Here is a 25,581-nt window from a genome sequence, read left to right as displayed (position 1 = left end):
ATGATACACTAATGACTAATATTGCTAATTCCCGACGAACCACGAAGGCAGCGCTACTGTGACTCGCACGCTATCAACACACAGCATGTCGCTGGCTGCTAGCATTTCCACAACATGGGGAAGCCAAGTGACAGCGTGCCGATTACACATAAAGCTTAGCCTGCTGGAATAAGGACGAAATAACAGTTTAATACGTTGTGTTGTTATTTGTTTAGGTGAGGCTGCCAAAATGGTGAAAGAGCAGTTCAGAGAGACAGATGTGGCCAAGAAAATGTGAGTATAACAGACCGAGGAACACCGCTAGCGTGTTAGCTCGCTGGTTAGCCACTTTCCCTCAGTTTGTAATGTGGCTAATATTGACAAGCTGTTAAATATGTTATATTGAAGAGTACTGCAGGATACAGTGGCACTACCAAACTGCCAATTATTTCTGTGGGGTTAACCTTTACACCTTCTGACACGTAAGTTAACGTTAGCTCACTTATGCGCTGTGTGAAGAGAAATTCAGCATTTAAAGTCAATAAAATCTAGGTTTTAGAATTAATTCCAGTCTACTGTACTCATTACTGCTTATCATTTGGATGCTTGTGGAACAATGTGTCAGAAGAGGAGTACTTGTGTACTGTGAGCAGTTGCTTTGGCCAGGCAGTGCTGCTGATTGGACAAGAAACCAGACATTACCCCGTTGTTGTCATTTTGAGATGTTAACCCTGTGATTTTCTTTGATTTACTGTTTTTACTTGATTGCAGAAGCCACATCTGCTTCGGGATGAAATCTGCTGAGCAGATGCGTCAGCAGGCTCACATCCAGGTGGTCAGTAAAAATCTGTACAGCCAGGACACCAAACACACTCCACTGCCCTATGGAGTGTTGGACCACCGTATGGTATGACAAAGCCACACAAATCCCAAACTTTAACCTTCTTATGTTTCTTCTTGTTCATTATGTTCAAATAGTCTGGCTACAATTTGTCTGGGGGGCTTCCAAACTTGCTCGCTGTAATAACGAGATCAAGATGATGTTAAATGGACTGCACTTACATACTACTTTTCTAGTGTTATCAGCCACTCAAAACGCTTTACACTACATTCACCCATTCACACACACATTCATACAGCGCTTTTTTCCTATACATGCAGCGCTCTCTATACAAACACGCACTCACTCATACACTGATGATACAGTTTTGAGTTCAGTATCTTGCCCAAGGATCCTTCGACATGTGGACTGGAGGACCCACCAACTTTCTGGATAGTGGACAACCTGCTTTACCTACCTACTGGCAGATCTCTGCTAAAGAGCTTTTATGTGTGTTGTTTGGCCTACCAAACACAATATTATAGAACTTGTAGTTCATAAGTGGAAAAGTCTTCAAGATTTCCTTTTTTTTTTTTAGATTTTGTTGAATTTTTTTGAATGAATTTGTATTGTATCCAAAGACAAACATTTCAAAAGTGACTGAGTTTATGTCTCAATCACTCACCAATGCATCCAAGCTGATGTAGGTTTAACTCCACATGGATAACATTATGGCTGGCCAATCCGATCTGCACCTATTTAGGGCCAAATGTCAAACACTAGGATTATAGTGAATAATGTTACTCAGCCATTGTCCATCCTCACACTTAGAGGTTCTCTATTCTATGCCATGTCTTCTGCAGGGTACCAGTGAGAAGGACCGACCATGTTTGACTTGTGGAAAGAATCTGGCAGATTGTTTGGGACATTATGGCTACCTGGATCTGGAGCTGCCATGTTTTCATGTTGGCTACTTCAAAGCCATCATAGGAATCTTACAGGCACGTGTTGTTATTGTCGTTTCTGAAATAAAACATACTTCAAAATTCACATCACATTTAAAGGGTAGATCAATAAACAATAAGTTGGTATACCATGTATTTTGAAAGCAGTCATTTGAAGACTCAAACGTTGTGCTAGAAATTAGCAGTTGAACCACTGATACTGCTGAAGTTCATTTGAACAAGCTACCTCTATCTGGAATGCAGCAAGCAGAAATATAACTTTTCCTTTAGGTGTCAGTAGAGTATCAAAATTAGAGAAGGCAGGATTACTGTTTTAGAGAGATTTGTGTGTACCCTGAAGCTCAGTCTTTTAAATATCCTAAACAAATAAATATGTGTATAAATTACCAATAATATAAAGTAAATCAAGCTTTCCTTATGGTTTCAACCCACTTGTGTATATAGGAAATTCCTGACATTATTATTATTTTTATATCATAAAACTGTGCAGCCATAATGTAACCTTTTACTATGTTAAGCATTTGTGTGAGACACTGATTCAATTTCTTCATTCTAATGTTTTATTTTGTCACATATCCAGATGATTTGCAAGACATGTTCGAGCATAATGCTGACGAAAGAGGAGAAACTTCAGTTCTTGGATAACTTGAAAAGGCCCAACCTAGCCTATCTCCAAAAAAGAGGGTTGAAGAAGAAGATCTCTGATAAATGCCGCAAAAGGACAATCTGTCTGAGCTGTTCCGCTTTCAATGGTGAGACAAGACATCTGCAATTCTGATATTTACTCTCTGAGTTTTTGTGCCAGTCATCCTGACGTGATAAAAGGAAAAGCTGAGTCCTATGTCTCTATTACTTTAAAGGACCAGTGAAAAAGTGTGGCCTGCTTAAGATCATCCACGAGAAGTATAAAACAACCAAGAAGGTGGTGGATCCTTTTGTGTCAGACTTTCTGCAGTCCTTTGAAATTGCCATTGAGCACAACAAAGTGGTGGAGCCTCTGCTGACCAGAGCGCAGGTGAACTTTTTACGCTCTTTCACACTGTGTAGTTGGTGTCATGTTGTGTTACCAAGCTGTGGTATGGCAGGTGAAGAGTGCCTGTCCAGGATAAGAAGGTACAGCATAAGTAGGGCTGTGTATGAAACATCAACATTTTTTATGCATACTGATGAAGTAAGTTTTTAAAGTTGGCTTTGAATGTTTGGCCAGATTGTGCTTTATTTACTGACATATTTTCTCATGTAATTCAGGAAAAATTGCAATTTTTTAACAGCACTCATTGAGAAGAAGGCATTTTTAACTTTATGAAGAAAGGGTTTTTTAGAAAGTCATGGTTATATTCCTTGAAAGGTATGGAATATTATATGTATTATTATCAAAAAAAGAAAAAGTATTAAACCTAAGTAGAAGCGCTTTAAGACCCTGTGTTTTGCCTCATTTTGCCTTGACTGTCATTTCTTTTCTAGGAAAACCTGAACCCTCTGGTTGTGCTGAACCTGTTCAGGAGGATTCCTCAAGAGGACATTCCCCTGCTTCTGATGAATCCTGAGGCAGGGAAACCTGCGGACCTCATCCTCACCCGCCTCCTGGTTCCTCCTCTCTGCATACGACCGTCTGTTGTCAGCGACCTGAAGTCAGGGACCAACGAGGATGACCTCACAATGAAGCTCACTGAGATAATCTTCCTCAACGATGTCATTAAAAAGGTTGGTATCTGTCACTGACAGTGGCTACTTATCTTATAGTATAAGTATAAGACTTCGACCACTAGGTTGAAGACACTAAACCAAAGACTGAAAGATGGATCTAATTTAAAAATTATGAGGTGCGCTAGACAACCCTTTAACAAAGGAAAACATAAATTTTAAAACTAGCTCATTTAAAATACTTTGTTTCTAGAGTGGTGTGTTGAACGGATTCAGACTACCAAAACGCTGCACTGGGTTGTTACTGGATGACTGTTGAGGCTGACACTTAACTATTAGCCCTAACACTGTAAAATGTCTTAAAAGCAGTTATCAGATGCCCTTTTCATGAAGACAGTCCACATTAACAAACTGTTTTATCGTCCAGCATCGTATGACAGGGGCTAAGACTCAGATGATCATGGAGGACTGGGATTTCCTCCAGCTGCAGTGTGCCCTTTACATCAACAGCGAGCTTTCTGGCATCCCCCTCAACATGGCACCTAAGAAATGGACCAGAGGTTTTGTGCAGAGACTCAAGGGGAAGCAAGGTATAGTGTATATTAAAACCTGTGATATCTAATTGTACCAATATTTAATTTTGTGTGTGTGTTTGGTGTCTTTTTTCCTGTAATTTGGACACTTTACATACATTAATTAACTCTGTAGATACTAATTTCAAACATACTCACTCATACACTGCATGAGAGAGAGGGAGAGAGTTATTTTTTTGTTGGCATTTGAATATTAACATCCTAAATGTTGCCAACCTCTGCGAGTTGTGATATCAATTGATATACCTGCCCAAGATGCATTTTGGAGTAATTTGGCACTTTGCAGGTTTAAATTTTGAAATCATACAACTCAATTACAAAAACAAAGCGCACATTTTAAATTGCAGTCCGACTGATTTATTTATTGCTCACTCAGGTCGATTCAGAGGGAACCTTTCAGGGAAAAGAGTGGACTTCTCTGGCAGAACTGTCATTTCTCCCGACCCTAACCTGAGGATCGATGAGGTGGCCGTCCCGGTGCATGTGGCCAAAATCCTCACATACCCAGAGAGAGTAAGCCCTGTTCCATGGCTACAACAAATACACAAAAAAAAACACACCTCCATGCCAGAATTTAAGTTATCTAAATTTGGTATCATGTTATAGGTAAACAAGGCCAATCTGGAGCTAATGAGAAAACTTGTTCGCAACGGTCCTGACGTCCACCCTGGAGCCAACTTTATCCAGAATCGTCACACGCAGATGAAAAGGTGATTCTGGCTGCTTCTGGGGAACATTAAAACCAGCGTTTACCTGATGTGGTTCACCACCAAAAATTAATCCTCTTTGTTGGTCAGGTTTTTGAAATACGGAAACCGTGAGAAGATTGCCCAGGAGCTGAGGTTTGGTGATGTGGTTGAAAGGCACCTAATAGACGGAGACATTGTCCTCTTCAATCGACAACCCTCCCTGCACAAACTCAGCATCATGGCCCACATTGTAAGTTTAGTTTTTGACCTACTACTCCAATAAAAGCATATTAGAGAAAGGGACTTTGTGTTGTATTTTTAATTTGTTCCAGTCAGACAGGCTTGTAAGCAAAGGTCACGTGGTTTGGACAGAGTTGATGTGAAAGATTGTAACTTAAGCATCATTAAAATTACTTCCTTCTTTGCCATAGCTTTCTTTTTGTGGTGTGCCTAACAACACAGGAAAGATATCTGCATGTGTTTTAATTTTGTTGACATAAGTTGCGTATAATGTCTTCCTGTGCCTAGAATAACTGCATTTGCGTGTTTCCTAGAGGTGGTTTACAGCTCATTATTACTTTTAATGAACCCCCACAATTAGCATGCAAAAGCAGTATTCAGGTTCAGTGCTGAGTTCAAAAGTCACAGCTTTTATCTGTCGAACAGGAAAGATGTACACATTATTTAAAAAAAAAAAAAAAAAAAAGTTTTTTTTAAAGGTTCTGGAATAAAACAGAAACAATAATAATAACTTTATCTATTGAACAAAAATAATTATCTGTTGTACACTGATAAGGCAGAGGTGCCTGGCAGCGATCTAGGACAGATTGGAACGAATAGGTAATAAAAGTTATTTTTTTGCCCCTTTAATCATTCCCAGTAAACCAAACTGAGTTAGTGTTCCAGAGTTTTTATAAACTGCAGCACTTTCCAAGTTTAACATAGTTTTAATTTTATTTTCATGCTGATCTTGTTGTAAGTCTTTGTTTAGTTGCTTCTTTATGTATGACATTGATTTTTAATTTCCCAAATGACAGGCCAGAGTAAAACCTCACAGGACATTTAGGTTTAATGAGTGTGTGTGCACCCCCTACAACGCCGACTTTGACGGTGATGAGATGAACCTCCATCTACCTCAAACTGAGGAAGCCAAAGCTGAGGCCCTGGTCCTGATGGGGGTATGCATCATCACAACACGTGTCCCATACAGTATACACGCACCTGTCACCGTTGACGTTCAGCACTGAAAAGCTGCGCCCGGGAGTTGTTATAGGAAATTGCTTGCAATTTACAACACAAATTATCTTTTCTTCCAGACAAAAGCTAATCTTGTTACTCCAAGAAATGGCGAACCTCTGATTGCTGCTATTCAGGATTTTCTGACAGGTCAGTGCGATGATGTGTGACAGCCAATCCCAGTGCTCTGCTTTTGTATGATGTGAGGTTCCTGGTGCTTTGAGTTTAGGGCTGAGAGTTCTTTATCATTGATGAAAGGGAACACGGTAATTTCAAATACGTACATATACCTGGAAAAGCATATATGATGATAAATGTGGAGGAGAGGTCTCTAATTGTATAAGAAAATGTTCATTAAGTGCTTTATTAACATAATTTCTCCTCTTAAAATATTTGATTATGGCATTGAATAATTATTTTCTACCTAATGGGGGAGCACTTCAGCCATTTTTGAAAATCTGTTCAATCTGTTAATTTCCATTAATTTTATTGCATATTTCTACCTCCTAGGGGCCTACCTCTTGACGCTAAAGGACACCTTTTTTGACAGATCAAAAGCCTGTCAGATAGTGGCATCAATCCTGGTGGGCAAAGATGATAAAATCAGGGTCTCTCTCCCCCGCCCAGCTATCATGAAGGTACTCCACTCCTGTTAGCCTGTTAAATAACTATATTTCTGACCTGCCACTAATATCTCTCTGTGTGTCCTTCAGCCCATGGCTCTGTGGACGGGCAAACAGATCTTCAGCCTCATTCTGAAGCCAAGTAAGGAATGTCCTGTCAAGGCCAACCTGCGGACAAAGGGCAAACAGTACTGTGGCAAGGGAGAGGATCTCTGTCACAATGACTCGTGTGAGTTTCTTCAGTAAAAATGTCGACTAAGCGTATAAATGAAAATGTTTTATTGTCCTTAGTACAGCTGCAGAAACACAGTTAATTCTCATTCACAACATCAGGTATCATAACATGCATACATACTGATAAAGTTTTTGGATGAGACACCAGAGCAGGGTGGTATGATCAACATGAGATCAAAATAGCTTTACAAATAATGGGTTACAGTAACCAAATACCCTTCACATGTGTTAAACAAAAACATAAATATTTTGTTACTTTTTGATAAGTTTTCTTGGATGACATAATTTTGTAAAACACAAAAACGTAATATGCTCATGTCATCACAATATGATTCCAGCAGAAATCAGTAAATGATTATATTGAATTTATTGCTATTCCCTAGGAGGATTGTATGTAATTTTCTTCCTGCTTAAGAGGATCAACCCACTTTTTCATTAGCTTTTTCATTATAATGAAATTATAATTCCTTCATCTTTTTCCTCCCCCCAAGAAACATTCCCAGCATTCCCTACAATGATTATTGAGGCATGCGCCATGTTGTGTTTTAATTCACCTCGGTTGTATTTCTACTCTGGGACCTAATGGCGTCAATTCTTGTCACATCCCCTTCGCACCGTCCCAGTCGTGGTGATCCACAACAGTGAGCTGATGTGTGGCAGCATGGACAAGGGCACCTTGGGATCTGGCTCCAAGAACAACATCTTCTACATCCTGCTGAGAGACTGGGGACAGCTGGAGGCTGCCAATGCCATGTCCCGCCTGGCAAGACTCGCTCCGGTGTATCTCTGTAGGTTGTCTCCAGGGCTTTAACGACATATATCTTATAACGCTCTGAAAATTTAGATACCTGTCAGGCTCTCCAGATATAAACCTATCATGTTGTTATAGAATCAGTGATACTCTGTAGTATTTTAGTACTGGAGTAGTAGTAATTTAAAATAAATGGTCAAAAGTAAACAATTCTACAAACTGGATAATCTATAGAGTTATTGAATGTAACTTGGGTTAAGTTTTTTTTACCCCCAACTTTCAGCCAACCGAGGCTTTTCTATTGGAATTGGTGACGTGACACCTGGCCAGGGTCTGCTGAAGGCCAAACAGGACCTGCTGGATGACGGCTACAAGAAGTGTGATGAATACATTGAAGCTTTGGAGACGGGCAAGTTGCAGCAGCAGCCGGGCTGCACGGCAGAGGAGACCCTGGAGGTAGGCAGGCAGCCTATATTCATAAATAGAAAAATATTAGCATCTAGGTGAATTTACGTGGGTCACTAGCAGCCTCACTGCTACGTCTCATTTAATCAGCCACGTGCACACTAGACCACATGACACTTCCCACCCTACAACACCTACTGAACATTCACACTAGTGATGAGTGATCAGTGGTGTGACTGACTGACTTTCATTGAAAATTCAAAAGAGGCTAACTGTAGGCCTGTTATAGAAGGGCAGGTAAATAATCTTCAAAATGAATTTGAATTACTTGGTGAGCAAAAAATGTACTTTAAGCAACAGCTGAGCAGAGCCGTGGTGCTAAAACAAGAGGCTGATATATGTGTTCATATAAAATCAAATGTCGGCTGATATGTCATTATTGTAGTTTTTAAACTCTTAAATATCGGTATCGGCTTTGGCAATAGCCTCAAAAATCCAGTATCGGTCAGGCTACCATCTTGAGCAGACAGACAGTAGGCTACACACTGGCTACGTCTCAGAAGTATATAGACTAATGTAATTAATCACATTGTAGACAGAAGTAAACAAGCCACCATTGCTGCAGTAACATTTCACTAAAACACCTGTGTAATGATGCTGTAATATATGTGAAACATTTCACTTATTAACAACTTTTGTACCGCTTGTGGCAAAAAATATAAGGAGGGGATTAAAACCTGCTAAAAAAAATACCTGCTTGTTAAAATATATTGACTGAAATATTATTAAAAGAAATCCTGTAAATAATGTAGACATCTTAAAAATCACAACTCAATTTTAATAGATGCCTATAAAAGCTGCTATAACAATACACTTTAAATTTAGAGAGAAAAAAAAGAGCAAAATCCATAATCCCTTGCTCGATTTAAGTCAATTTCAGTAATTTTTGTTCTTCAACTGCTAACAGTGCAAGAAATTATAGATTGCAAATTTGCTGTTTTATTACCCTAATCTAGCTAATTCTGAAAAGTGCTGCTGGTAAAGTACATGATTACTACACAGCACTTTTGAGTTTGGATAAAAGTGTTACCTTAATTTTCCCAAAGCTCGTGTCATTACCAATTTTAGACTACTGTTTTGAGGCTGCATAAAATCTACATTTACAGACTACCCTGAGCCTACAGATGGGCAGGGGACATTTGTTCAAACAGTTCAAACATTTGTGCTTTCACAGTGGGTGAAAGTGCATTAGGTTCGATGGTGCCAGGGCAGTAATGGTGGTGTCACTTGAGAGTACTATACAGAAATCATCCAGTGATTTAGTATATGGGAGAAAAATGTAATGGTTAATGTCCTGGATTTTGTTTTGCGGTTTTTCTTCCTTCATCAATCCATTTCTGCCCTGTATATGTCTTGAAATTTGAGATTTAATGTGATTATTGTAGTTGTTGCACAAAGGCTTGATATGAATAGCTGCTCATGGCAATTATGCTTTAAACTGTGTGTAAGAGAAGAAAAAAATCAGTATCAAAAAGGTATTGCAGAAGAGGTTAGGTATTAATATTCAACTCTCCATCTGTATGGATTGAAACATTTGCAGTAGAAGAAGCAAAACTTTTTTAAAAGGCTCTGGACTTGTTTACAAACACAACTTTTGTCTGTGTGGTTTGACCTTTGCTTACTGTATGTTTGTGTTTTGCCAGCCAAGGTTGTTTATATTCTATATCTGTTTGTCAAAAGGCCCTCATCTTGAGAGAGCTGTCCGTCATCAGAGATCGAGCTGGAAGTGCCTGCCTCAGGGAGCTCGACAAGAGCAACAGCCCTCTGATCATGGCTCTTTGTGGCTCCAAAGGTAAGCTAGCTGGAAAGGAAACTTGATTAATTTTAAAATCTTACTTTGGTTCGATATGTTCTTGAATAAAAGCTTGTTTTGTGGATGCAGAGGCCATAAATCAACCTTGGCAAAACACAGCAGAAAAGCCAGGGATTGCCTGCAGGATCATCCTCTTAACCTGTAATGACTTTTGTACTTTGACAGCAACCTCCAAACACAAGGAGGAGGTAGTTGTCACCTCAGAAAATCCCCAGCCGCTTGATAGTTTGCACACTGATTCTTAATATAGAAAGGAAATAGCCACAGGGTCGTTAGGTGTATAAACTAACAAAATATGAGGCACTGCAGACCTCTTTCAGAGCAGCAGGGGTTGGAACATTTGTAGAATGTTGTTTGTTTCATTCATGAGTCTCTTGTACAGACCCCACTCAGTGACTGCAGGCTCTATAAACGATACTGTACTGAGTTACAATTTAGGGTGTAGCTCTTTCCATCAATGCTGCTGACGGAAAATAGAGATATGGAGAGTCCTGCGTGAGGGATAACAGTTTTCACCTGTAGAATAGCCAGTGTGACGCCTCATTGCAATCTATCATTACTCACATGCTGGGAAGTGTCTTGATTTTTTAGCACTCTAGTCTTGTGTTTTAAAAAAAAAAAGAAAAAGAAAACGTGTTATGTTGAGGGCTTTACAGAGAAAAAAGGTGTGAGACAGGAACAGAAAGAACAAAAGCCTGACTAGATAGTCAAATAATACCGGGATAGTCAAATTTTGTTAGGCCTATGAGCACCACCAGCTCTAGATCCTGAAACTGAAAAAGGACAAAATTTCTCTCTAAAAAGTAGAGTAAATAAATTGAGAAAACTTTGGATATGAAAAGTCTAAGAGAGATCGGTACCAGTTTGGCTGAGGCAGAATTATAATAAATGTTCTTAATTTTGACTTTTTCTGTTAAGGCAACAAAACCTGAGGTTACTTATACTGTAACCCCTGTTCTCTGATAGCATGAGCGAACCCCAAAATGAGACACTGAAAAAACAGAGGAAGTCAAAGAGAACTTTGAGTTATTTATCATTTAACCCCTGTTCTCATCATCATCATCATCATCATCATCATCATCATCATCATCTTTGAGACTGTCACATGACAATCCCACCCCATGAACTCATGTTTCAGTTTAAGGCTGCAAATAACAATTATTTTCATAATTGACTATCTTTTTGGGTAATTTATTCATCATTTTATCTATAAAATGTCTGATTCGATTCCAGATGGAAGACCTTAGTGGAATTTCATTGCCCTTTCTTTACCATGTTTCCAGTCTGACTCCACTATCATGGTCAATAAAGGCACAAAAGCCGGAAAATATATTAATTTAATTTCAATAAATAATTTCATATAAAGTTATAATGATATAAAACACAGAAAATCCTCACATTTGAGCGACTGAGAATAGTGAAGGCTCACAGTAGCTCTGTTGCTAGATAAATCAATCAAACGATAATAAAACTGTTGTTGATTTTTAACTTCCTTTGAGCAAATTGATAATTTAACTAATCCTTTTAGCACAGAGGAAATCTGAATTCATCTGTATTAATTGATTTCTATCTGAATAAAAACAAAAATCACGGAAAACTAATTTGCAGCACAACCACTCTGTAGTTTAATTATTTATAGGTAGAGAGATTCAGCAGCTCATTCATGCAATTGCTCCTTTGTTTTCTATTTTCTATAATTACATGACACCTTTTCTGAGCTGTCCTCATAAGAAGACGACCTCTTCTACAGAAAATTGAATGTCAGCACTGTCAATTATTGTCTAGGTAATAAGTTGTCCCCCAACTTATTAAAAGTAGGTGTGGGGATGATAAAATCCAAGTGAATCAGTTTAAACCCATCTGCTCCTGTTTATAAAAACTGTAAATTATGAATGATTTCTGCAGCTAAAACCACAAGTAAAATCGTCTCTTCTCGACAGCTGAAATGGATTCTAAACTGGGGATCATTGCATGTGTTCTCTGTTTTGTATTTTTGTGATTATTCGTTTTTGTTTGTGTATTGTGTCTCACCTTTTCATATGCATCCTCTATACAGGATCCTTCATTAATATCTCTCAGATGATTGCCTGTGTGGGCCAGCAGGCCATAAGTGGCTCTCGAGTACCTGATGGTTTTGAGAATCGCTCCCTGCCTCACTTTGAAAAGCACTCAAAAGTACGTTTATTTATTTTAATTATCTTGGTTTATATTCCTCAATGGGATACATACAAACTGTACTCTGGATTTGTTTGTTGGGATATACAATGGTTATCTGAGCTCTTACAAATGGAAAAAACATACTGCAAGGCAAGTTTCTCCTGAATTGTTTGAATTTTGATTGTAACGTGTCACATCTGAAGTCTCACACTATTACTGTTCCGTCTCTATTCCTATCTCTGTTTCCCCAAAGATCATATATAGAGGAATAACAATCGATGAGATAATAACATTGAAACGAGACAACAACAATGACAAGAATAGGCACTTTTCACACGTTTCTAGAATACTCAGAAACCTCTTTAATGGTACAATGATGATTTTTCTACAGCTGCCTGCTGCTAAAGGCTTCGTGGCCGACAGCTTCTATTCTGGCCTGACGCCTACAGAATTCTTCTTCCACACCATGGCTGGTCGGGAGGGTCTGGTGGACACTGCTGTGAAAACTGCAGAGACTGGGTACATGCAGGTAAAGCCCGAGGACATGTTTTCCACCATGGTCCACTCCTGTTGATATCACATGGCTGAATCAAAGTGTGCACCTATCTGCATTAGCCCCTAAGGTCCTTATGGTTAGTCCAGTAGACTGGGATGTGCATTTATGCAGCCTTTTTTGAAAGTAACGACTCCATCATCACAAACACTAAATTCTGATATTTCTTCCAGAAAACTCCCCTTCCAGTCCAATCTCTGTTTGGAACAAAAATAACTCAAAAACACTATATACGAGCTACTGTATGGAGGAGGTTAAAAGGGGGTCTAGTCCATAAAATTATAAATTCATCAAAAAAAGTGGAAGTTGACAAGTACAAGTTTCCAAAGCGCTTGTCAATATTTAGAAGCACCACTTAAGTTAACAGCACAACACATTCATTTTTATTAAAAATATTTATGTTGTTTGTTTTTTAATTAATCCATTAATTGTTTTGTCTGGAAAAAAATACCCAAAATCCATATCACAAATTCTCATTGCCAATATAGTTAAACCAATGGTCCATGACCCAGAGATATTCAATTTAAAGTTATAAACACTGAAAAGCCGCAAACCTTGACATCTGAGATGCTGGTAAATGTCTGACATTTGTGCATGATAAATTACTTAGATGAAGTTTGTCATCAAAATTCTATTATTTTTGTCATTCAATAAATCAACCAAACATCTTTGCACTACATGGAAATGTATGTTTCATCTCAGATGTATTTTCAGATTTATAGCTGGAACGAGGTCTTTTGGACAGAGGTTTTTTTTTTTTTTTTTTTTTTTTTTTGTCACATGTCACCAAGATACTTTCTTTTCTGTTCCTGCCTGTGTTTGGACAGAGGCGACTGGTGAAGTCCCTGGAGGATTTGTGCTCGCAGTACGACCTGACAGTACGCAGCTCCACCGGCGACATCATTCAGTTTATTTATGGCGGCGACGGTCTGGACCCCGCTGCAATGGAGGGAAAGGATGAGCCCCTGGAATTTAAGAGGGTCCTGGACAATATCCGGGTGAGTTAAATCAGATGTGCACCATTTATGAACCATTGGATGGACCATTTATGTTTACTCAATCTAATTTGCATTGTTGACATAATTAATTTAGAGCCTTAAAGGCACAATTTGTGATCCAAATGAAAACCAAAGGGACTCAACATTAAAACATTTGTCACTTCTAAATTTACTGACAAGTCTTTAAATAGTGGGATAAAAGGTAGACAACAACTACATCTAAGTCCTTAATCTTTTCTGGTGCTATTCAAGGTTTGTTTACATCACTAATAATTGTAAACACAGGAGTAAAACAACCTATACAATCAATTATGATCCACGGTCACAACTGTAAGAATGGATCTTTTTATAACTGTAGACAAGAATATATTGACTGTATTGACTGGCTGGTTTGTGTATTTTCTTGTTTCTGCAGTGTGATTAGCAGTCTGCCATCAGGGTAAAATGCCTCCTGTGTTTACTGCAGTGAGTGTGGTAATTGATAGCAGAAGCATGTTTGCAAGAGAATATTGATCCTAGGAATGGTGAGCTTTGCAGGAAAACCTCTGCTGCATGTTAATTTTTTTTTTTTTTTTTTTTTTTTTTTTTTTAATTGGCAAGGCAAAGCTTTTTTTTTTTTTACTCATATGGCACATTTCAAACACAAGAGCAATTCAAGGTGCTTTACAGATTGCATAAATTATAATAAAGGAGATTGATCGTAGTAAAACATCAAGTTATTCTCCTTCTCCTCCTTCTCCTCCTCCTCCTGCTTCTTCTTCTTCTTCTTTTCTTCCTCTTCTTCTTCTTCTTCTTCCTCTTCTTCTTCCTCCTCTTCTTCTTCTTCCATTTGTTTGTATCCGTTAATACAAAGGCAATTACCATCGATCTACCGAGAGATTATTTCTGATCTGATTACATATAATGGTTCGAGCAAATGTAATGATTTATATGTTCACAAAACCACCAGCCCATAAATGAAGATCAGAATGAATATGATTAGATAAACCTTTCTGTTCTAGTTAATAGTTCATTTTCTCTTTGCGTTCACTTTGAATTAATTTCAGATGCAATGAGGATCATCTATCAGGAGCCGTTAACCCTCGAGTGAGGGAGCTTTCAGGAACTCTTGACCTGTGTGTGAGTGCTTCCGCTGTGTTGATTCCCAATGATCTCCTTGTTATCCTTTGCATTCCTTGACAGGCGGTCTACACATGTTCAGATGAGCCTGCACTCAGTCAAAACGAGCTGGTCCTCACTGCAGACGCTGTCATGAAGAGAGCTGACTTCTTGTGTTGCAGAGACAGTTTCTTGGAGGTACCCTCATCACAGCACAGTGCTCTAGATAAAAGTTATAGATTTTCTTTAATTTATTTGTTTTATTAAGAAAATCACTTACCAGGAGTACTCTGTACTTTTGAATTTTTTTCCTTTTTCTTTCCATTGTAGAAATGGAGATGTTAAATTATGTTAGGTAGCAAAATGTGCTCATGTTGACTTTTAAATCATGGATACGGCTTCCCAAGGTGTAGATGTTTAAAAAAAAAAAGCTATTGTAGCTTTTTTAAAAACTCCTAGATATCCACCAAAAACTAAAGTCTTTCTTTGGCCCACTGACTAATTTTATACTAAATCTCACTGAAAGTTTTTGAGAGGTCCCACTTACCAAAAAAAAAACTTATAAAGGAGACCAGAGACATCTCCATAGCCAAGGCAATAACAAAGCATTTGAGCAAGGTGTTATCGACAGAGAACCCAGAGTAACCCATCAAGTACAAAATGTGTAAGTTTTGAGTTTTCGTCGTGGAAAGCTTCAAGATTAAGCCTGACATTATATATTTTTATTACTGTCAGCAAATCCCACAAGAATATTTAAACCAACAAAATCTATCCCATTACTTTCCAACTTCCGTATGCAGTCTATCAGGGCCTATTGAAGACATAAATCTCTAACTCTCTTTCCTTCAGCTGGGGACTGCAGTTTTTTTGAAAGTGTTACTCAAACAGGAGTAAATAGTTTATTTGTTGGGGACTATCGTCTGCTGCAGTAGTGTGGATTTGTTGCTTTAGTGAACATTTACACAGGGATTGACTCCAAATAAACTACAGTGTCCATGTGGGACAGGTTCCAAAGATGGGTACAGGCTTTGCCTCGATGTGTCTCCTGAAATTCATTAGAAATTATCGTTGCCAGGGAGAACAAGAACTCACTCATGAACAATCCCTCCTAGGCTAGATGGAAGCACGTCTTCTGTTTAATATTTGCTGCCAGACGTCACTGCTGTGTTTCTTTTAGAGAGTTTTGCAGCTCAAAAGGGCCCAAGGCCCTTTCATTGAAGTATAATGTTGATCACTTGTCCATCACTGAGTCCATGGCTTAGACACTGAATTAGTGCATTTAGCAGAATGAGCTCTGGGCCACAGACATTGCCTTTTTTTTTTTTTTTTGTGTCAGTTATAAATACATCTCTAATTTGTTTTGAGAGCAGTAACAGGAGTAATAGTGTATTTGTTGAGGACTATTTTCTGCTGCAGTAGTGTGAATTTGGTGCTTTAGTGAACATTTACACAGGGATTGACTCCAAATAAACTACAGTGCCCATGTTCGCCATAATAAAACGACACGTTACCCATTGCAACGCTGTGGCTCCTGGATGTATTTTTAATAGTTTCTAGACAACAATGGATTTCTGTCTAAGCTATACACAGCTGTTGCTACACAGGCAGTACTTGTTAGCAGGATAAGTTCCTTGTTGGTTTTGGTATTTCATGGGATTTGTTAACAATAAGAAAAATACAGAGTATTGCCAGCCTTATCCTTTAAGTTGCAGAAATGTTCAGCGTGAGATTAATCAGAACAATTATATTTTCTAGTACAGAAAATGTTGCAAGAATCAAGAATGCCATCAAACACAAAAGTGTGTAATTCAATATATTAAAAGATGGACGAACCTCTCTTAACCTTCTTGATGATGTTAAGTGACAAAACTACAGTTTATTGTTTGGGTGGTACAGAAGTTGCAACTGCAGCAGGAAACACAACAATCATTTTAGCAAATAAAGCCGATCGATACACCATGAAGAAATTGACCTGAAAAAAAAAATCAATGTTGTGGCAAAACCTCCACATGTCCACCTGTAAGCTATGAAATTTTCAATAAAGGTTTAGTTCGGTATTTCTTCTTAGTGCTGTAACTGTCAACTATCAAGCTATTTAAGTTTTTTTTTTTTTTTTTAACAGCTTCCTCTTTTACTTCCTATATCCTTGTAGACTGACACTCTGGTTAATTGTGCAGAGAGAAAATCATAGTCGTGATACACTGCTACCACAAGAAAACATGATTAAAAAGCGTTTCCTTTGACTCAGTGTGTCTTTATTGGCTTTTGACAGTATGCTGTAATGAAGAATAACATGACAATTAATTAGGCTTTCTCTTAAGAAAGATAGGTGTCTAGGATGTAATTATTAGATTACAGAGAAATACATGTCATTATATGAACTCAAAGCCAGTTACAAGCGGCTAATTGGTGGGTACGCAGTAATACATGTGAACCTTTCCCCCCTTTTGCGAAGGAGTTAACTGCCACAGGCTCAGAGAAGTACCTGGAGGTATAGTGAGCGAGCATGCTTGATTGTGCTTTAACTGAATCGAGAATGGTGTGTCAGCAAGATTTGGAACAGATTAATCATTGATTTAATAAGCCAGTTATTGCTCTTTTACAATAAAACAGCCTTCGTCAGTCTGCTTGGATTCTGACATGTTCTGCTGATTGTTTTTTAAGATATTGCTCAATGGGTTTTATGGGAGGTTGCATTGTTCACACCTTACCTGTTTTACTGTGGTATCTAACAACTGCATGACAGCGTATCATGTGTCAAACATCATACAGTTTGGTCACATTTCAGTGTTTTTTCTGAACGATGTTAAGGAGCCTTTGGACTAGACCTCTGAAAATTATTCTCTTCCCTCAACTGTAGGAGATAAAGAAATTTATTAAGAGCATCTCAGAAAGGATCAAGAAGACCAGAGACAAGTACGGCATCAACGACAATGGCACCAGTGAGGTAGACACCGCCAATAAATGTGCTGAATTCAGCAACATCTTTAAGCTCAGCTGCATCTGAAACTTAACTGCTTGTCTCTCCACTTTCTATTGCAGCCAAAAGTTCTCTATCAGCTGGACCGCATTACCCCTACCCAGCTGGAGAAGTTCCTTGAAACCTGCAGAGACAAGTACATGAGGTATAGGGCTCATGTTCTAGTGCTTTTCTACAGCTCGTTTTTTTCTTTTTTTTTTTTGGTACACATTTTCAGGAAAACGATAGCTTTTAAAAGATTGATTGATTAAGTTTAAGATTGATTACAAAATTGCCTAAAAACAGTTTGTTAAAATGTGTTGGCACTGGATATGGTATTCTGACTTTCACCTGTTTTCTTTTATGATTTATTTTTTTAAAATCAGATTTTAAGATATTTTTTTAAATTGAAGTAGAAACCATAAATTGCCTTTTTTCATATGGAAAAACAAAAATAATGAGCCCAGATTCCCTCGCACGAGTAGCTGATTTTTAATGTCGTAATTGATGTGTTTTGTTCCCGCATGAACTATAATCTGTGCTCAAGACCATAGATGATGTCAGTTTTTGTGTGATAACTGCCAAGTTTCACTTTTAATGAAAGCTTAGTTATTTTAATGAAAGTTAACTCACCTCAGAGACTGCAACTTATAATGTGTTTACTCATTCAGAGCTCAGATGGAGCCAGGTTCAGCAGTAGGGGCCCTGTGTGCCCAGAGCATCGGAGAGCCTGGTACTCAGATGACCCTGAAAACCTTCCACTTCGCCGGTGTAGCGTCCATGAATATCACCCTGGGGGTGCCTCGCATCAAAGAGATCATCAATGCCTCCAAGAACATCAGGTATGATGTGTAATTAAAGAGATGTTTCTTTAGTTCCCTCTTTCATTTCAGCAGAGGAAAAAAATAAGAAGCGGTTTCATGCTTTAAAGGTGAGTACAGGCTTTGTCTCGATGTGTCTCCTGAAATTCATTAGAAATGATCGCTGCCAGGGAGAACAAGAACTCACTCATGAACAATCCCTCCTAGGCTAGATGGAAGCACGTCTTCTGTTTAATATTTGCTGCCAGACGTCACTGCTGTGTTTCCTCTAGAGAGTTTTGCAGCTCAAAAGGGCCTAAGGCCCTTTCATTGAAGTATAATGTTGATCACTTGTCCATCACTGAGTCCATGGCTTAGACACTGAATTAGTGCATTTAGCAGAATGAGCTCTGCTGGGCCACAGAAATTGCCTTTTTTTTGTGTCACAGTTATAAATACATCCCTATTTGTTTTGAATAAGCCATTGAAAGTCCTCTACTCACCACTCAGCACCCCTATAATCACGGCTCATTTGGATGTGGAAGACGACGCTGACTTTGCCAGGCTGGTGAAAGGCAGGATCGAGAAGACTCTTCTGGGAGAGGTATTCCAGCCTGTAGCATATTGTAGGCACTTGTCTGTTTTTTGCCTATATCAGTGTATCAGTGCATAAGATAGAGAGAATGGACTCAAGGACACCAGTAGTTCCAAAAGAGGAGTCTTGTGTAAGATGTGAAGAAGTTGAAGTGCAGAGCTGTAATAAAGCCAAGGTCTCTTGCTGTGCTCCACAGATTTCCGAGTACATTGAAGAGGTTTTTCTACCAGATGACTGTTTCATCCTGGTGAAATTGTCACTGGAGAGAATAAGGTTGCTGCGACTGGAGGTACCACAACTAAATTTCTTACTTTTTTACTGACACACTGTTTTCAAATCAAATATTTCAAATCAATCTCCTTTAACACTTAGATTCATTAAAGATTCATTATGTTTTTTTACAACTTGAGTCTTATTTTTGGGGTTTTGGCAATCATTTTGTATCAGTTATGAGTAAACATTGTATTGACCAAAGTAATTGCTGAAATCTGGAACATGGAGACATTGCTGTAACCTACTCTCCCAGACTTTTCTGCAGTTCACATTGTCAGTGGCATGTTATTATTACATATAAGAACAATGGCCAAAACAGTGAAAATCAGTTATATTATTAAATTAAATGAAACAATTTTTTTTGATAAAGGTATTAAAATGTTTATTTCTCACCTGCTGTGATTTAGTTTTACAGTAACACAACAGAGGAGTCATAAACTAAAGCTGTAGCAGCAAACCCCCTGAATGTATTGATTTTAGCCAGGGTTTGGTTTATTGCTTATGATTTCAACTTGTTATTTTTAATATATGTATGTATGTGTATATATACAAATAAAAAACAAGGCTTTTTTTTCGAAGCCTTACTTTTTCTGACTTTGATTCCTCTCACGTGTTACTGTAAAAGTACATTTCAGCAGGTCAAAGATATTTTAACATCTGTTTTAATAGCTTTAGTCAAAAAAAGTCAAACAAGACGTAAACAGGCCACACCTCACCAAGACACATTGTTGTTTACTGAATGGTCCCATTCTAGTTGTTCTCAGTCAGGTCACTTAATGGTGATGTCTTTAAAAGAACAGGTCAACAGTTTGGGAAATATGTTGGTTCACTTCCTTTGGCTAGAGTACGGTAAATATGAAGCTATCGCCAGCAGCTGATTAGCTTAACTTGGCACAGAGACTGGAAACCGAGGCAGCTAGCCCGGCTCTATCCAAAGTTTTAAAAAACTCTCTAAGGCTCACTAATTAAAACATAGTCTTGTTTGTCCAATCCTTACAAAAACAAAAGTCTAAGAACAATGTGTTAGGGTTTTTGTGAGCTTTACAGGTGCTGTTAGGCAGATTTTGTTACCTTTGGAAAGAGCCAGACTAGCTGTTACCCCTGAGCAAGAAAGCAAATAAGTATATCTCCTTAAAATGTCGAACAAATTCTTTTAAAGCATCTGACTTGAGAAAATCTTGGAAATGAAAGGAAAATTCAACGTGATATTATCGTGGGATCCCCACCTGTTCAGCTAAAGTTACATATTCCCACTTAACTCTAAACTTAAAAAGAAATTTCCAATGGAGGTGAGATGGAAACACGGGAAAAAACACATTTGAATTGTGATTTGTTTAATTTGGTCGCCATGGTTACAAATTAATCCTAAAAGCTTTTGGGCCAGACCGAGAATAGGCAGCCCTGCCCCTCGTCCTGGATATTGGAGTTTAAATAACCTGCGACTGATGAAGACCTAAAGTCCTTGTTCCTCTACATAATGCAACACATCAAGGTTGTGCTTTTTTGCTTTGACAACGGCAGCTACAGCAGAGTGCTCTCACATTTATTATTATGAAGTAGATTATGAATTGTTAAATTACAAATGTAGTGCTTTTGGGTCACAAGGTAAGAATAAAAAAGGGTGCTTTGCCTCTGTTTTTGTTTTTGGTCTTTTGTCTTTCAGGTCAATGCAGAAACGGTGCGTTACTCTATCTGCATGTCTAAGCTGCGAGTAAAACCAGGAGACATTGCTGTGCATGGCGAGGCAGTCGTGTGTGTGTCTCCAAGAGAGAACAACAAAAGCTCCATGTACTACGTGCTGCAGTCATTAAAAGAGGAGCTTCCTAAGGTGAGTATCTGGCTTACGACAGTTTAAAAAAAAAAAAAGTTGTCTGTGAAAACAGTTTGTCTTTTGCATCCTGGCTTTCTTTTATACATTTCAGACATGCGCTTCAACTGATTTTGACTAACATATCTGTTTCTTTTTGTTTCCATTCTCTTACAATGTTTATTTTACATATTTCATATAGATTTTTCAACAGCACCGGTGTTTCCCATTAATAACTTAGACTGTGTCTGCCTGCCACAGTCTAATTTGTCCCACTACAGTTTCATTATGAACCAAAAATATTGTTATGCTTCTCAGTGTTTCCTTACATTGATTTATTTTTGGCAGCTAACCACAATATCAACATTAACTGCCACAAATTGATTTTCTATTTTTTTTTTTTTTTTTTAACTATTTCAAATGGGTGAAACCTTATTTCAGTGTAGAGCTGTGCGCAGCGCATTGATTTGCTCAGCCCCTTCCTGCCCTGCTCTCTCTCGCTCTCTCTCTCTTTCTTTCTCTTTCTTTCTCTTTTCTTCTCTCTCTCTAAAACACATTGACTGACTGTCATAGTCAGACTGGCCAGGGTTGGTGGAGCATCAAAAAATCCATAAAGTTTTTACTGTCCATGTTCAAGGTGTGCATGCGAGCGTGCTGCGCACATGTGCTGGGACTGGGCTCATTGGTCAATCACAATATGTAATCAACCCTACCACCACAAATAGAATCTAATTCTGTGGGGAACACTGACCACAGTGAGAATGAGAGACTGTAAATAAACCAAATTTTTCCAAGCAGCGTGGTCCCATCAGATTTTAGGGTTAGGTTATCTCAATACTGATCCGGGAAAAGAAATATAAGGCAAGAAATTAAGGAAATAAGAAACTCATAAGAATATAAATAAATGACAGAAGTCTCTTAAGACATCATTTCTGAAAAATGTAGTGCTGAAATAAGTTGGCAAATCAAATATGCGGCTGGAAGACTGAGTTGTGGACAATAAAAAAAAAAACAGGTGTGGATTAGACCTTTTTATAGGCAAAATGATTAATGGAGTAATTGGAAATAATAATCAGCAGGTTACTTGGTAATCATTAATTGCAGCATAGAAAAATATCTTTCTAATTAATTGATCAGTAAGATGGAAAAGTGTGAATGTGTTGTGCAGAATGTTAGTTTAAGTGTTGCCCGTAACTTTGGATAAGATTTAAGGTAAAAAGTAAACCTGGATTCTGATGTTTTAGCTTTATTTTAGCTTCTTTTTTTTGATTATCGACATTGTTCTCATTTCTCACTTGGAAGGTGGTGGTTCAAGGAATACCGGAGGTTGCCCGTGCTGTCATTCACATCGACGAACAGAGTGGCAAGAACAAGTACAAACTCCTGGTGGAGGGGGACAACCTGAGAGCTGTTATGGCAACGCACGGAGTGAATGGAAGCAGGACCACTTCAAACAATACATTCGAGGTATCGGTCAAGGGAGATTTAAAGCCAGTGGCGCTGTAGCTTGCATTAGAGCCATGCATGCATCCTCATTTATGGTTCCACATCTGCCCTACATCTGTCACATGAATTTTGAGACTGAACTGGTGCCCATGACAGACTGTGTTCTGCAGGCTTACCTGCTCTGCATGGATCACCCTGACACCTAAACCAATTAATAAAATGTAGGTCAAGGCGATTTGAGGGAATTTCAGTTCAAACAGTAGCCTACTTTTTATTATGTTATATTTTTAATAATTGGCTGATTTGATAAACAATAAAGGCACATGTACATGTATGCATTGGCTAGTTATGCATTTGTATCACGCTTGTTTCTAAAAGCAGGTTCCAATTTATAAGTTCCACCGAGAACCTAAAACTAATGCTGTCAGCAGAGTAGCCCGGTAGTAAATCCTAACTCAATGAATGCTATAAAGTTTGTTGAGACTGTTTTAGAAAGGTCTTGATTTACTTTCTTGTCATTTTGGAAGCTGTAGTAGGTGATTTAGAATTGTATCCGCATGACTGCCAGCCCCACAATACCTTGTGTGAATTATAGGCATGAGTTCCAGTTGTTCCTTTCACTGAACCGGTGTCTGCAAGAGTTAGCAGTATGGTAACTCAAATGTTTTCCCTTTTCTTAGACCTTTTGGGAATTAAATGATGTGGGAACACAACTTGTAAGACCTTACAGTAGCTTAACATCAGGCTGAGAAGCAGTGTTTTGCTGCTCCTTCTGGTTAAGTTTTGTAGCATGTTTTACAACAACCACCTTCAATAATGGGATTGGTTAGATTTGGTCAGAAATGTGCTCTGTTTTACCTGTAACCCCCCCCCCCCCCCGACTAGGCCAAGGCACTCTGAAATCTACTCACTGCTTTGTACTCGTTTTGTCATCTGACAGCAGAAAGATTTTCTCTGACACACGCTTTGTGTCAGTGGCTATTCTGACAAAAGAAATAAGCGGCCTCAGAGAGAGTTGGACGCGGTTGCTGCTGCTGCAGAGTATTCATACGTGTCTGTGAAAGTTGAAAATTGATTTTACCTTCATTACTGCAAATTGAGACCTGCATTTTCAAATATATCCACTCCTGAGTGTTAAAATAATATTTTTGATTTTCATGGGTTGAAGCTGGTCGCTCGGTATGCATGGGAAAAAAACATGCATTTGTAAATGAACCCCCCCCCCCAAAAAAAAAAAAAGGCTTTCTGTGTATTTTCTAGGTTGAGAGGACATTGGGTATTGAGGCTGCTAGATCCACAATCATCAATGAGATTCAGTACACCATGGTGAACCATGGAATGAGCATTGATCGGCGTCACGTCATGCTTCTCGCAGATCTCATGTCCTATAAGGTATGAAACATTGATATTCTCTCATGGCGTATGTGTTGGTGTATTTAGAAGTGTTTCACCTGAGTGTGTAACGTCATATGTCCATAAAGGGGGAGATATTGGGAATCACCAGGTTCGGTTTAGCCAAAATGAAGGAGAGTGTCCTCATGCTGGCCTCCTTTGAGAAAACTGCTGATCATCTCTTTGATGCCGCCTACTTTGGACAAAAGGACTCTGTCTGCGGTAAACTGATGCTTTATCTCTATAATGAGATTATGAATTTAACTTTACTATTTATGTCTTAATTGGGTCTTAACATTTCCTGTGTTCCTGTTTCAGGTGTGTCTGAATGCATCATCATGGGAATTCCAATGAATATTGGAACAGGACTGTTTAAACTCCTACACAAGGCTGACAAGGATCCTTCACCAGTCAAAAGGCCTCTCCTCTTTGACAATGGAGACTTCCATATACCTCTGATCACATAGCATCGAGGAAAGAAACAGCAGGGGTGTTTTGAAGGGGGTTTTTTTTCTTTTTTTTTTTTTTTTTTTCTTTCCTCCAGAACCTGCTGACAGACATCTTGAGATTATCTTCAGCAAATACAGAAGTGCCTGCCAAAGTGTCAGATAATTTCCTTTTTTGGGGATCTACAGAAAAATGGGATCGTGTCTTCTTTTTTGGCGTGACGTTTTTGCTGTTGCCACAGACTGTGAGAACTCTGCATTTCATTTTATAAAGCAAATTTGTTAGCATGTAAGAGATAGTAGAATTCCTTATTGGTTCAGTTTAAATCTGGTTAACTGTGGGGAGAATACAGAAACACAAGTTCTTTACTGCTTTTCTGGCTTTTTAATTGTTTCTAAAACAGTGTTTCCTCTGTTATTAGGATTTTACATAATCTCATGTTCCCTCAGTATAATGGCACTCTACACTGTGTGAATGCTAAGTTTTGGCAGTGTTTTGTATGTATGACGTAACCCAGTTATATGTGCAGCAGAAAGATTATGTCTTAATCATGAAGACTTAATCTCCTCTGATTTGGCAGTTAGTTTTGCATTATAATAAGGACCCCCCCCCTTAGCATTGCAGCTTCCATTTGCCAAAAATACTTCTCATTCACACTTCAGGAATGTTGTTCAGTTTTTCATTTCTGGAAAGTATTTGTTTTCATACAAGATTAACAGAGTTGTAATTTTCCATCCTGTATGAAGCCTATTCATATAAAAATGTAATAATGTAAATAATGTAATAAATTAATGACAGAGAAAATCTTGTAAAAATAATTGTTATTCTTCTGTACATACAGCGAGTGAGGAATCAAGGCCAGAATTGTTTACTGTGGTGCACCCTGTTGGCCAATCAATTTCTGAATGCAGTAACATTATGTTTCAAGACATTTATCTTTCATGGATCAACCTGACCTTTATATCATCACAACCTTTGCTGAAGACAGAATACGAAAATTTGAATATGTCAGACAAAGCTGTTTGACGTTTTTTAACCTTGCTAGCAGCATGGTTCTAGGGATGGTGATGCTGACCTATTGATCGGTCGGTCGACCACTTTGGTCTTCAGCAATCTCAGCATTTATTGGAAGGATTGCAATGACATTTTGTACGAATATTCAAGGGCCCTAGATGCCGAATCCTACCGACTTTGGGGATCCCCTGACTTCACCTCTAGCGCCACCTCGAGGTTGATGTTTGTTG

At 38.5% G+C, this 25,581-nt stretch overlaps 1 protein-coding gene across 1 annotated transcript; it reads left to right on the top strand.

Annotated features, from left to right (window-relative positions):
- The first annotated feature begins 1 nt into the window (after position 1).
- Positions 2-25,155, top strand: polr3a (polymerase (RNA) III (DNA directed) polypeptide A). The gene is made up of 31 exons (XM_040135820.1): positions 2-273; positions 751-886; positions 1,663-1,800; positions 2,345-2,516; positions 2,625-2,779; positions 3,229-3,468; positions 3,836-3,998; positions 4,378-4,514; positions 4,608-4,711; positions 4,799-4,940; positions 5,728-5,868; positions 6,007-6,076; positions 6,437-6,564; positions 6,640-6,778; positions 7,407-7,571; positions 7,818-7,990; positions 9,680-9,791; positions 11,869-11,987; positions 12,361-12,498; positions 13,350-13,520; positions 14,703-14,816; positions 17,479-17,565; positions 17,661-17,743; positions 18,249-18,419; positions 18,888-18,981; positions 19,169-19,261; positions 20,909-21,073; positions 22,355-22,519; positions 23,759-23,890; positions 23,980-24,112; positions 24,209-25,155. The coding sequence occupies exons 1-31, from the start codon at positions 230-232 to the stop codon at positions 24,355-24,357; spliced, it is 4,173 nt and encodes a 1,390-aa protein (XP_039991754.1). The 5' UTR covers positions 2-229; the 3' UTR covers positions 24,358-25,155.
- Positions 25,156-25,581: the final 426 nt, after the last annotated feature.

Source organism: Xiphias gladius, chromosome 9, assembly GCF_016859285.1.
Source record: "Xiphias gladius isolate SHS-SW01 ecotype Sanya breed wild chromosome 9, ASM1685928v1, whole genome shotgun sequence".
NCBI classification, from domain to species: domain Eukaryota; kingdom Metazoa; phylum Chordata; class Actinopteri; order Istiophoriformes; family Xiphiidae; genus Xiphias; species Xiphias gladius.
This window is presented reverse-complemented; position numbering and strand designations above follow the sequence as displayed.

What these genes read in the sequence shown, in the direction of transcription:
- polr3a (XM_040135820.1), top strand. Translation starts at nt 230, where the DNA reads ATGGTGAAAGAGCAGTTCAGAGAGACAGATGTGGCCAAGAAAAT. An exon ending in CTCTGCTGACCAGAGCGCAG is followed by an intron (nt 2,780 to 3,228) that starts GTGAACTTTTTA and finishes TTTCTTTTCTAG; the next exon opens with GAAAACCTGAACCCTCTGGT. An exon ending in AGGCCCTGGTCCTGATGGGG is followed by an intron (nt 5,869 to 6,006) that starts GTATGCATCATC and finishes CTTTTCTTCCAG; the next exon opens with ACAAAAGCTAATCTTGTTAC.